Here is a 14,129-nt window from a genome sequence, read left to right as displayed (position 1 = left end):
AACAACTGCTTTGGAACTCATGGCAACCAAACCCAGCAGAATATATTACACTGCTCTTTTCTGTGCCCAGAAAGCAAAGGGGCCATAAGAAACCGGGTGCCCTTTACATCCCACAAACAGCTTGGTTACAAGTCCTTTGAATGGGTTATAAAAATGTTGGGGTAACAACAATAAGCAAACACAGAAATGCAGCCAAGCCAATCGAATGCAGTCCTGCCAGCACTCTGTTGGCTCAATTTTGAATGGAGCTTCCTAGAAGTAAAGTTGCTTGATTTTCCATCACTTTTCAGGTAGCAGAATAACATCATGACCCATGAGCGAGGCCCCAGCCCAGGCTGCTCCCCTCCTGCTGTCACAAGACAGGATTTAATTGTTTCAGGTATGGGCTATACTTACAAGCATGTACAGGTATTTAAATTGGATGACATTAGGATTATAAATGGACCTAAACAATCCTTCATGAAAAAACATTTGATGCTACTGCAGTATTTTTCTATTGGTAAGAACGAAATCGTTAGCAAGTTGGATCCTCTCATCTGGCAAATTGTTTTAGCCAGGAAGGAAAATCCATGGAAAGGTTTTGGCCAAGTAAGGTATCATCTTAATTGTTTTTCCCTGTTAGAGAAACTCATGTTAAAATTCTAGTTTAAATTAAAAAGGTATAAAATTCAACCATTCTTTTAATGGGAAGCAGTGTATCACTTAAATTCTTGGCCACCGGAGTTGTATGCCCCGTGTAGATGGAACTAACTATGAGTACAGTCAAAATAAGTTCTGGAATGGCAGTAATTTCTCAAAACCAAGCATCAGCCTTCCCTGCAAATGGGTTTTAAGCCATAGCCCAATGCTGGTAAAGTTGGGATGTGCAAGCAAATCTGAGAAACCAAAAATGCAAGGAATGGAACTTTCACAGCCATGTTGCCCTAAAAGATGTCTGGGTGGAAAGGCAGCCGTGCCAACAGCACCCCACTCCAAAACATCCCCATCCAGCAAAGCTCAGCCAAAACTGGGATCCCTGAGGCACAACGTAGAGCTCTGCCCTGCGGAGCTGGAACTGGAGGATCTCTGATGTCCTTCCAACCCCCGTTGTTCTGAGCACAGAGCATCCATCTGCAGCTCTGTAAGCAGCACCACACGGTGCCAGAGGCCCAGGGAACCCGGTAAGCATGCTCTTGTTCCTCCTCCAGCCTTTCATCTCCTCTGCCTTTGCCACAGCCCAAAGCTTGCACTGGCTTCTTGTGAATGCTGGCTGCTGCAGCCCCCAGCCCCTTGAATTCACCCCAAACCACTATTTCTAGTCGGCCAGCCTGGGAATGAACTAACAGCTGGCCACGCTCCATCCCAACACTGAGCCTTCCTGAAGCAGAAGGACGAGTAGGGAGTTTTGACATATTACAACAGTTGATTTCTATGCTCACTATCCTGCCTGGCTGCATACAGCCAAACCAAGAGAGGCTGCTGGGGCTGAAACAAGCAGGAAATGAAACACGGATCACACGTGGTGGGAGAGGACGGCTGCGTTAACGAGGTGGGGTGAAGCTGGGCATGGAGGGAGCCCACCCAGCAGCCCCAGCCTCAGCAAGAGGCTGCTTTTCTCTGAGCTCCAATACATAAAAACATGATTACAAAGCTGGCAAAGGAGGTGGTGGGGAAAGAGGAATGGAGAAGCGTGTGGGATTTTGTTGGGGTCATGGAGTCGTTCCCAGGTAGCTGAGCTGAATGGAAATTACCCAAATTCTCTAAGTCATAGTGTGCATATAAAATGTGTGCCCACAAAACTTTAACACATTTCTCTGCATTCCTGCTATGAATACCAGAATATTTTCCATAGTCAGAAGATTCAGAGACTGCCCTCAAGCAGAGAGAGCCTCCAAGGCACACCTTGTGCTCAAGCACACAGACCCAGGAAACAACCAGTGTGATGTCCTCAGAGCCTGGACTGATCTGTGATCCTGGTACCAAGCAGGTCTCTCTCAGTTGGAGTCCTATGGCAGTTATTCCTCATCTTGGCCAACCTCATCTCCTTCTAGGATCCACTGACCCACCTGGAGGATGAGGCAAAGGCTGCTGACGGAGTCTGGTCGACTTCAGCACAGCCTTTGGCACCACCTCCCACAGAATTCTCCCAGCCAAGCAGCAGCCTGTGGCTGGGACACGTGCATCTGGGGGTAAAGAACTGGCTGAGGGCTGGGCCCAGAGAGCGGAGCTGCATGGAGGCACATCCAGCTGGCAGGCGGTCACCAGTGCTGCTCCCCAGGGCTCGGTGCTGGGGCCTGTCCTGTTCAGTGTCTTCCCTGAGGAGCTGCATGAGGGCACTGGGTGCAGCTCAGGATGTTTGCAGATGGCACCACGATGGGTGGAAGCATCCATCAGGAAGGGCCGACAGAGGGTCCTGGACTGGCTGATGGCTGAGCTGCGCCCAATGGGATGCAGTTCAACAAGGAGGCAGGGCACGAGGCTGCTCCTTTCTTCCTCCCCCTCTGCCTTGCAGATGGGCATCCAGACCAAGATGGAACCAGAGCAGGACACACGCCTCTCCTCAGCTCTCTGACCGGTCTCCACGCTTACAGGACAGACAAGCCAGCCACAAATGTCACCCTTTCTCAGTCCTAAAGGACCCTGGCAGCTCCCCAAGATCCCCCTGCCCACACCCCAACATTTCATACCGCTTTGCTGAGCCCTGGCCCCACTGCAGGTGCTGGCACTGGAATTACTGGACCAAGGATGGAAGTTTAGGAGCAATGAGACTGACAGCCTTCCTGCCTCGACCACCAGATGACCACCGAGAAGATAACACTGAATTAAAGACTCATGTAAAAACCTTCAGAATAATCTTTCTCATTCATTACACCTACAGTGCTTCTTCCATCTCATCACATCCAAACCGTGAGCTCTCAGGGGGTTTCCTTATTGTCACCATCTCTTTCTACTTATGCACCTGTATGTCCTGGTATCACAGAATGGTTTGGGTTGGAAGGGACCTTGAAGCTCACCCACTCCCAACACCCTGCTGCAGGCAGGGACACCTCCCATAGCCCACGTTGCTCACAGCCCCATCCAGCCTGGCCTTCAGTGCTTCCAGGGATGGACGGGGCATCCACAGCTTGGCTGGGCAACCTGGACCACTGTCTCACCACCCTCACAGGAAAGCATTTCCTACTAATCCCTACTCTAAACCTACCCTCTTCCAGTTTAAAACCATTTCCCCTTGTCCTGTCAGTATCTACCCAGATCAAAAGTCCCTGCCCAGCTTTTCTGTAGGTCCCCTTCAGGTCCTGGAAGGCCGCTATCAGGTCCGCCAGCAGCCTGCTCCATTCCTGCACTCCACTCATGACAGCCATCCCACCACAGCTCAGGGATGCCAGTGACATCACAGCCCTGTAGGCACACACACACCTGACACACTTGTGGCTCCTTCCCCATGCTCTGTGCATTCGTGTGCAGCCATTTGAGTTGAGCTCCCACGGAGGCACATTTCCCTACTGCACTTCTCTTATCCTGCACCTTTGCTGCTCTCTTACTGCCCTGGCAGCCAGCTCAGGCCCACAGCATCCATTCCCATCACCAGCCTCAAAGCGGGATGCACTGAGGATCCCCTCCCTGGCTGCTTGCAATCCAAGCCCCCCGATTCCATGGCAAAGCTGGATGCCAAAGATGGCCTTCCTCTTCTCACACACCACGCACTGACGCTCATGCTGCCATGGCCAAAGCACCATCAGACACTCAGCGATGAACAACGCATCATTTATTAGACGGACGGCGCAAGGCAGCAGCCCCACGCCAGGCAGCACCAGCCCTGCTATGGCACGGCCACGTTGCCAGGGGCAGCCAGCAGCTCCAGGAAGCCCCCTGCAGCCGGCACAGCCATGTCACAAGAGCACAACGCTGGGGGGGCTGTGTTCCAGAGCCAGCTTGCTGTCACAGCAGCCCGGAATGCTGAGCACAAGGGCAGTGCCAGCCCCAGAGCGCCGCCGAGGACCGAGGGAGCCAGGGCTGTGGCGGGCAGGAGCAGCCCATGGCGATGGATGGGGCCGCTCCTCCTTTGCCTCACAGCCACACACGGGGACAGGGACACAGCAGGACGGCCAGACGCTCCTGTGCTCACCCACACCACAGATAAGTCGCTCCCAAACTGCAGCCCGCCTTGTTCCTGCGCGACCCTGCCAGCTCCCCATGCTTTCCCTTGCCCTGCCCCAATGTTGGGGGCTGCTGTGCTGAGTCCTGACCCCACTCCAGGTGCTGGCACCGGACCTGCTGACTGCAGTGGCCTTTCCTCACAGCCCTGGGGACAGCAACCCGGTGAGCAGGGCTGTGCAGGGGAGGGCAGCACAGGCCAGCAGGGCAGGAGGCTGCTCCTTTCATCCTTCCTTGCCCTCTGCCTTGCAGATGGACAGCCCCCCAAAAATGGCACCAGATGACGAAAAGAGTCTCAGCTCAGCCCTCCAAACTGGTGTCCTTCAGAAAAGATAAGTCAGCTCCAAACTGGAGCCTGTCGTGCTCCAGCATCAGCATGGGAGCTCCCAAAAATCCCCCTGCCCTCACCCCAAATTTTGGTGCTGCTTTGCTGAGTCCTGGCCCCACTCCAGGTGCTGGCACTACACCATCTGATTGCAGTGGCCATGTCAACGTGGTGTTGCTGACACACTGAGCCCCAAATGGCCAAGGAAACCATTTTCAGAGCAGCAACCCAGTGAGCAGGGCTGTGCAGGGGAGGGCAGCACAGGGAAGAGGGCAGGAGGCTGCTCCTTTCTGCCTTCCTTCCCCTCTGCCTTGCAGATGGACAGCCTCCCTAAAATGGCTCCAGATGACCCAAAGTGCTGCAGCTCAGCCCTCAAAAGTGCTGTCCTACAGAAAAGACAAATCAGCTCCAAACTGGAGCCCGCTGTGCTCCTACAGGATCAGGGAAGCTCCCAAAAATCCCCCTGCCCTCACTCCAACTTTTGGTGCTGCTTTGCTGAGTCCTGGCCCCACTCCAGGTGCTGGCACCGGACCTGCAGACCGCAGTGCCTGTGTCAACGTGGCATTGGTGACCCAAATAGAAAGGAAACCATTTTCAGAGCAGCAACCCGGTGAGCAGGGCTGTGCAGGGGAGGGCAGCACAGGGAAGAGGGCAGGAGGCTGCTCCTTTCTTCGTTCTTTCCCCTCTGCCTTGCAGAAGGGCATCCGCTCCAAGATGGAACCAGAGGAGGACACGCGCCTGTCCTCAGCTCTCCATCTGGTCTCCGTGCCTCCAATACAGCCCTGGGGACACAGGCAGCCCCACGGCCATGGAAATGGCTGGCAGAGCAGCAACCCGGTGAGCAGGGCTGTGCAGGGGGAGCAGCACAGGGCAGCAGGGCAGGAGGCTGCTCCTTTCTTCCTTCCTGTCTGCCTTGCAGATTTACAGCCCAACACTACTGGCACCAGATGAGACAAAGTGCTGCAGCTCAGCCCTCCAAACTGGTGTCCTACAAAAAAGGTAAGTCACATCCATTCTGTGGGCTGTCATGCTCCTACAGAATAATGGAAGCTCCCCAAGATCCTCCTGTTCTTTCTCCAAAACTCTGAGTCTGTTTTGCTGAGTCCTGACCCCACTATAGGTGCTGGCACCACACCAACTGATTGCAGTGGCCACGTCAATGTGGTGTTGCTGACACACTGAGCCCCAAATGGCCAAGGAAACCATTTTCAGAGCAGCAACCCGGTGAGCAGGGCTGTACTGGGGAGGGCAGCACAGGGCAGCAGGGCAGGAGGCTGCTGGCTTCTTCCTTCCTTCCCCTCTGCCTTGCAGATGGACAGACACCCAAAAATGGCACCACACGGCCCAAAGTTCAGCAGCTCAGCCCTCAAAAGTGCTGTCCTACAGAAAAGCTCCAAACTGCAGCCTGTCGTGCTCCTCCAGGATCAGGGAAGCTCTCAAAATTCCCCCTGCCCTCACCCCAATATTTGGTGCTGCTGTGCTGAGTCCTGACCCCACTCCAGGTGCTGGCACCAGACCTGCAGACCGAGTGCTGCTGAGGCCAGCATGGAAGTTTAGGAGCCACCAAGACTGTCAGCCTTCCTGCCTCCACCCCAGGCGACCACCAAGAAGATAACACAGAATTAAAGACTAATGTAAAAACCTTCAGAATAAACTTTCTCATTCCTTACACCCGTGGTGCTTCTTCCATCTCATGGCATCCACAGTGCACACTTTTGGGGGGTGGGAGGGGTTCCTTGCTGTCGTCGTCTCTACATATTAATGCATCTCTGTGCACCTGGATGCTGGAGCACTCAGCACAGCACAGCAATAGCCTTCCCTGCCTCCCCTGCTGTCACAAGACATCCCCAGGGCTCGGTGCTGGGGCCTGTCCTGTTCAGTGCCTTCACTGAGGACCTGCACAAGGGCACTGAGTGCAGATCAGGACGTTTGCAGATGGCACCACGTTGGCTGGAAGTGTGGATCTGCCTGGGGGTAGCGAGGCCCTACAGAGGGATCTGGACAGGCTGGATGGCTGGGCTGAAGCCAACAGGATGAGGTTCAACGAGGATGAGGTCCTGCACTTTGGCCACAACAACCGCAGGCAATGCTATCGGGGCAGAGTGGCTGAAGGCTGTGTAGAGGAAACAGACCTGAGGAATGCAGGAATCTTACAAGCACATTATGCCGTGCATTTGCAAGGCCAGCATTCCCAACCCAGGGACGTCAGGCCGTGGTTCAGATCTGCCCAGCTCAGCAGCACGCAGCGCTCGTCTCACGCCGGGCGAGCAATCTGCTTACCCAGCACTGCCCTCCCAAACAATATGTTTCCTGGGAAGAGCCGGAGGTGGCAGCAAGTGACATCTCACAAATGGAGCTGCTTTTCCTGTTGGTAGCCTTACTCCCTTCCATCTTTTCGGCGAAGCATACAGAATGAGATTTTCTCACATTTCCAATGAGCAGAGAATAAGGTTCAACTGAGATGCTGGAGGAGGCACCCAGCACACATTAACAGATGAGATCCTCAGATAGAGCAGGAGCACAGCCAGCAACACCACTGTTATCACAGCACAGGCATAAATATTCATGGCTACAAGGGGAGACGACGGCAGCCCTCCGTCCACAATCAGAAACGAACCTAAGCTTCTGAACTCATCAAACGAAGTAAACAGCATTATAATGAGTCTTAATCAAATGTTATCTGCTACAAACACTCTCTTGAGGGCCGTAGATATCCTAATTACGAGACAAAATGCATCCCCCTATAATTAAGTGGAAATTGGATTAATTGCTGCGGAGGCCCCCAAGACCTTCCTGGAGAGAAGACCTCAGCACAGATGGGATATCTGCCATCATCACTGGGAAAAAATATTTCAGCCCTGAGACCAACTGCACTGCTCACACCAAGCAAAGGGCTGGGATCTTCAGTGTGAGAGATGAATAGGATTGGAGTAACTCCACCTCAGGGCCTGGGATGCAGGCTGAAGAAGCAATTATGGAAGCTGAAGGGTCAGCTTCAACTCCTCCTTATTTCTGCAGGACAGATCAGTGGAGACAGCATACATATGCACAGTATATTTAATGCAGTTGTATCTCTAATATCTCCGATACTGGGGAATTGGGAAGATGTTTTAAAGAAAATGTGAGCTATCAAACTGCCTGAACCAACAGCCACAGCAAAGGGAAGTGCAGGAGTTCAGTTCAGTTAACTCGGTTGGTTGAGTGCAAAGGAGCTACACAAATAATTTATTTTACTGAGCCTTTCAGGTGCCCACCTCCTCTGCAGATGATGCTCAAATTGTGCCACGTCCAGGCCTGTTCCCAGTGCTTGTCTTTCTTGGAATCCACCCATAGGAATCAGAGGTTAAAAGCTGCTCTGACAAGGATGGAGCTCCTCTGAATCTGAACTCCATGCTGTAGCATTAATTGCACCACATTCTAGCCTTCTGCCAAGGCCAGGGGTATTATCAGACATATTCCTACATTCACTGTATAAGAAGTGAGCAGAACAAAACCAAGCCCTTCCACAAACCAAACCAAAAGCTTTTCACCTGAAGAGCAATAAAGAAAGTGCTATGGTTATCAGCCATTGTGTGTCACAGAACCACAGAATGGTTGGAGTTGGAAGGGACCCCTAAAGGCCATCGGGTCCCACTGCCAGCAATGAACACCCACAGCTCCATCAGGTGCTCACAGCCCCATCCCCTGACCTGGGGTGTCTCCAAGTCGTACAATCTATCATCTGCTACCTATCAATTGGATAAGAGCCTTCAAGAGAAAGTCGTATTTCTCCCAAATTTCAATCAAGGACAGTGCTCTGTGAGAGATCACAAAGAAAAACGCCTTCCATCACATGGAGAGCAAGATCAAAAATAACCCACTGAGCTGTGAATGTGCCAACCTCCGTCCTTCTGTTGAAGCACATCTTGAAGAAGGCAAAAGCCAACAGGAACCAGGTTTCAAGATGTCTCCACTGGATGCACATTTTGACTGTATCTCTTTGCTTCAAAACGTGCCCACTCCACACCCTCAGTGCTTGTGAGACAAAGCTCTAAGCTCTACACACTGCACAGCTCCTGGGTTCCTCTTGGCTGCTGGATTTCAAAGGGTTCTGCATGTCTGAAGAAGAGGACAAAGAGATGAACACATCCGTGCACAGCAGACCACTGAGAAATCACATTTGCAGTTCACATCTTTTCTATTTCAACTGATTTTGCCCAGAGAGGTGGTGGTGCCCCATCCCTGCAGACACTGGGGTCAGGGGATGGGGCTCTGAGCACTGATGGAGCTGGGGGTGTCCCTGTGCACTATGGGACCCAAAGGCCTTTAAAAGTCCCTTCCAACTCCAACCATTTTGTGGTTCTATGTTTCTATACCCACAAACACTACTTCAGAAAGAAAACACATTGAATGAGAAAAAAAACAACACAAAAAACATAGGCAAGAAGGGAGAATGCCCCTGGAGTGAGGAACTGCAGTACACACCAACACACCACAAGAAGAGGGTGGACAGTGATGGGAGAATGGCTTTAAAGTGAGACAGGGGGTTTAGGTTGGATGTGAGGAGGAAGTTTTGGAGGCAGAGGGTGGTGAGGCAGTGGCACAGGTTGCCCAAGGAGGCTGTGGATGCCCCATCCATCCCTGCAGGCATTCAAGGCCAGGCTGGATGTGGCTCTGGGCAGCCTATTCCAGCACCTCACCACTCTCATAGTAAAGAATTTAAGTGACTGAAAGACACCAGTGACTGGAAAGGTGACATTTTAACTACAACACACCGTCTGGCACCACAAAACCGAGGAACGACATCGTTTTCCCTCTTAGCTTTCTACCAAACACTGTGAAACACATCTCACAGAAGAACATTCACCATCTCCACCTCTTCCGAGCGCTGCTTGGTGTTTACGAGGATTGCATCCATTTGCTCTCGTTAGATGTGAGAGCAAATGTGAGAGTTATTTTTTCCCTTCTATGCTGCCTTTCTGACTCACCTTCCTGGCAGGGTGCTTCCTGCCCAGTGTGCCTCCCAGCTTTGCTCTGTTCTTCTCTCCACTTTTGGAAAAGACCACTGCTTCCTACTGAATGCTGCTGGCCTTACTGCTGATCTCATTCCTCAATTGTCTTACATAAACCTTCGCTTCTTGGCACTGTCTGTCTATTCCCAGCTACATTGAGAAGGATCTGGAGGAGCCACAAAGATGAGCAGAGGGCTGCAGCACCTCCCTACAAAGACAGGCTGAGGGAGCTGGGCTTGTTCAGCATGGAGAAGAGAAGCTGCGGGGTGACCTGAGTGCAGCCTGCAGTGCCTGAAGGGAGCCTGCAGACAGGAGGGGAGTCAGCTCTGTGAAAGGGGAGATGGCAGCAGGACAAGGGGAAATGGTTTGGAGTTGAGGGAGGGCAGCTGGAGGTTGGATGTCAGGGGGAAGTTGTTTAGAGAGAGAGTGGTGAGGTGCTGGAACAGCTGCCCAGAGAGGCTGTGATGCCCCGTCCATCCCTGGAGGTGTTCAAGGCCAGGTTGGATGGGGCCCTGGGCAGCCTGGGCTGCTGTGAGATGGGGAGGTTGGAGGCCCTGCATTGGTGGGGGGTTGGAGCTTCGTGATCCTTGAGCTCCCTTCCAACCCAACCATTCTATGGTTCCACGATTCTGTGATACTCTGTGGCTGAGGCTAAAGGAATCTGCAAGTTTGTCCCAATTTCTCTCAGCTAATCCTCTCTGAAAAGCCAACTGTCTGCTGGTCAGAAGGCCTCAAACACTCTCAGGTCTTCTTTGCAGTCTTAGCACAGACAGGAGCTGGCTCTCACTCCCTCATGCTCCCTGCAGTGTTCATCCAGCACCATGGTCTGATTCCTACCACCCATCTCCTGCTTAGCCTCCATTACAGCAGCATTTACTTCCAACATTCAGGCTTCCAAAGATTTAACAAATGAAAATACTGGTGTCCATGTTTGCTCTCTGCCACCCATCCCAAGGGATCGTGCTATCTTTTTGCTCAAGCACATTTCCATCCATTAATTGGGTTCTGCTAACGATGCCTACTCAGGCTTTGCAAGCACTTAAGCTCTGGAATCGATCAATGCTATTTTTGTGCAAGAACCTTCCCCTCTGCAACTTCTTATCCCGATTTTGCTTCTGCTGCTGTTTTTATCTTTCATTCCCATGCTCTCTGTGTACTCAATCATTAATCACACACACACCGAATCACCGTGGAGCCCAGTCTGTTGGAAATACATTGCTCAGAATGAAAGACAACTGCATTTTAGAACACTTTCTGCTCAGAGAAGTGGGTTTGCTTTAGCAAAGAGGCAAACATTCAGCCTATCAGTAGGTGGAATATTTTCACTCTGCGTTTTCTAACCTCTTGAGCTGGAAATCACATTGCTAATTACACCAGGTACTCTGATTACCTGCGAGAAGCACTTAACTGAAATAATTGCGTTTGCTCTACAGTTTTAATTATGCACCATGCTCAGCTGTAAATGAATTGATCATTTCCTCTTGCTTGCAGTAGCTCCTGTGGCCATGCAGACGGTCAGCTTCAGGAGCCAAACTCTGGCAGTCAAACACAAAGCCAAGAGCCTGGTAAGGCCCCCAGAAGCCTTCCCAATCCACTGCAGCCTTTCCATGAGTGCCTCAGAGTGGAGGTACAAGGAGATACAAAGAGCCCTTGAAGTGCTTTCCCACTGACACTACAGATGTGTGTATCCAAATTGACAGGTTGCCCAAGGAGGCTGTGGATGCCCCATCCATCCCTGCAGGCATTCAAGGCCAGGCTGCATGTGGCTCTGGGCAGCCTGGGCTGCTGGTCGGTGACCTGCACACAGCAGGGCTTGGAGCTGGATGAGCGCTGTGCTCCTTTGCAACCCAGGCCATTGTTTGAGATAGTTTCTGTGTTCTCACAGAAGTCACATTGGCACACAGTAACTCCTAGAAACATAGAAGCACGAGTATGCAGACATGATCATGATTTTCTGCTGCCAGACCCTTCAAGGAGAGGGGAAACTGAGGTGGCTTTTGGCCTATTTAAGACACAGCCTCCAAACAGAGATGTGCACAATAGCAGGAAACACAGCAAATCCCATCACTCTCTATCAGGAGGTTCTTTTCAATGTAATTCTTTTTACCTCCTACCTTTCATTAAGTTCATTCAGTGATTTGAGAGATAAGAAACCACAGAAAACCTACCTGGCAGGTAAGTTAAAACCCCCTGATTCTGGATGCTTGCATTTCCACACCTAGAATCAAACAGCAGCAGCACAAACCATTCCATGGTAAGAAATGGAGGTGCCCAGCGATGCCTTTCTTACCTCAGCCTTGCGAATGCTCTCTCTGGCTTCATCTATTTTCTGCTCCAGTTCCACTCGGGTTTGTTCAGACATCACAGGCCCGTGGCACTCCAGCTCTTCAAGTGTCTGCCAGAAATAGGAAAGTACACCAAAGGTGGGGGAAATGTTACGTGAGAAACACAGCAATTCACAGCAATGACTGGCTGACAAGGCCAACAGACAGCAATTCATCCCAGGCAACAAAATGATGAACACAACACCACTGAAAAGCACAGCATTTCAAATGGGAGTTTACTTAGGAGAATACTTCATCACCTTGGAGAAAAGAAGACTGTGTGGTATGAAGCCACTCGTCTGCATGCTGGTATTTACATATCTAAGACAGACACGTTGGGCTGTGCTTATGTCAGGTTTAAAAGAGCATCTGAAATGGGAAGTGAAAAGTCACTAGCACCATGACAGCCCTCAGGCAGTGGGAGCCAAAGGTTTGCTGTGTTTGCAGGAGCTGTGTGCGTGCAGGAGAATCACAGAATGCATGCTGGAGCTTCCTGCCTTTATGGACATACACTGCACTCACCCAAAGGGAAAATAACCAAAGCATGTGATTTCACAGATAGCCAACATTATCTGCAGATATTTGAGTCATTCTGTGGCTGTTGATACATTTTGTGTTACAGTCCCTGGAGAATAAGCAGGAGTAACACAAGCAATGACCAGAACCCAGGATACCCCTCCTTCCACCAAGGGGAATTCTTCTGTCGTGTTTTAATTATGGATTCAACATCCCCTCTCTTAATGCCTTCTGCCCGATGCTACGACTTCTGCTTTTTGCAATACAGTGAGCCAGGTTCAGCAGAAGGCAGACAAGATGGTGGAGCTGTTCTGGTCCCATTTCTTGCTTGGTGCATTCTGTGGGAAGTCTGAGGAACAGCTCAAATCTCTGAAGCAGAAGCTGTGCCCCCACTTCCAGGGCAAAAGCTCGTTGAATATCACCGAATGGTTGGAGTTGGAAGGGGCCCTTAAAGGCAGTCTGGTCCCACTCCTCACAATGCACAGAGGCACCCACAGCTCCATCACTGCTCACAGCAACATCCCCTGACCTCGGGTGTCTGCAGGGATGGGGCACCAGCACCTCTCTGAGCAACCTGTGCCTCACTGCCCTTATTGTGCATTACACGGTATGATGGATATCACAGTACAGCTTCATCCTCTCTAATAGAATTTAATGTAGTCTTTGCAAGCTAGCCTTGACCATAGCAGGTAAAATGCTGTCAAACCTCTTTAGGAAGAGGTTAGCTGTTTCCCTGCTCATCTCTGGGTTGTGACAGAGGCAGGATGTTTTGATCTCACCCTCAGAGTTTTTCACCCCAAGGGTGGTGAGGCACTGGCACAGGTTGCCCAAGGAGGCTGTGGATGCCCCATCCATCCCTGCAGGCATTCAGGGCCAGGCTGGATGTGGCTCTGGGCAGCCTGGGCTGCTGGTTGGCCACCCTGCACTTAGCAGGGGGTAGAAATGGGGTGAGCATCTTTTCAACCCAGGCCATTGTATCATTCTATGATTCCCTGACAGGAGCAGGAGAGCCACAGATATTTCAGAAGCTCTCTGACCCACTAAAGGGTGCATTTCTCCAAACTTTATTCTCACTCCCAGCTGCATCCCAAACCACCTCAGCTCCACACAAAGCAGATGAAATGCATCCCTCAGTTATCTGCAGCAAGAAAGATGCCGTAACTTCAGATTTATACAGGAGTAACAAAACACGCCGTCAAAGCACAGAAGCTGAGCAGCTGTAAAGCTGGTAGCACCGAGACAAGAGAAAATGAAAAAGGCAGATTGCTTGGAGAGACAGCCCACAGCAATAACTCCCTGGTGCTGGCTGCAGCTCTTCTCTCACACAGCAGGGAGCTGCAAGAAGTGCAGTGTGCAGAGCAGTGGTTACCCCACGTACCCTCTGGCTGTGGATGATGTTCTTGTGCTCGCGGGCCACACGGGTTGCCCATTTCCGAGCCTCCTTGTTGAGGCTGTGCTCCTCAGTCGTTCCAGTTTCCGATTCCAGTTGTCGACTCTGGGAGAGAAGGCAATAAGAGAATGAGTCATGAGAAAGCCCTGGGGCTCCCTCTGCATATACGGCACTATTTAGTTAGGTGATAACTTTATCTTACATTACGAGGGCCCTATAATATAGGATGTAGCCCAGGATCTTGTTTCATACCAACTCTCCTCCTTATGACCTTTGTCATGGCAGCGTGTTGAGGAAAGCCAACTGCAAAAGCAGAGCTCCACAGAATTCACAGCTCACTGTCTTGGGAAAATCAGTCTCACTGTGATACTGAGCACCACAGTCCTACTGCAGAGATAGTTCTGATGAATCAAAGTGAAATACTGCTTTGGCAGCAGACTATTATCAAA

The 14,129-nt window shown here is 51.3% G+C and overlaps 1 protein-coding gene across 2 annotated transcripts in view; it reads right to left on the bottom strand.

Moving 5' to 3' along the window:
* Positions 1-14,129, bottom strand: part of FCHSD2 (FCH and double SH3 domains 2) — a 124,984-nt gene that overhangs the window by 21,900 nt on the left and 88,955 nt on the right. For both annotated transcript variants that reach the window (XM_048950340.1, XM_048950349.1), the window contains 2 exons: positions 13,669-13,785; positions 11,741-11,845 (listed from right to left, as the gene is read on the bottom strand). In XM_048950340.1, the coding sequence (XP_048806297.1) occupies positions 11,741-11,845; positions 13,669-13,785 (222 nt within the window). The remainder of the gene's footprint in view (positions 1-11,740; positions 11,846-13,668; positions 13,786-14,129) is intronic.

Source organism: Lagopus muta, chromosome 1 (assembly GCF_023343835.1).
Source record: "Lagopus muta isolate bLagMut1 chromosome 1, bLagMut1 primary, whole genome shotgun sequence".
Lineage (NCBI taxonomy): Eukaryota > Metazoa > Chordata > Aves > Galliformes > Phasianidae > Lagopus > Lagopus muta.
Note: the sequence above shows the minus strand (reverse complement) of the source record. Positions and strands in the feature narration are given on the sequence as shown.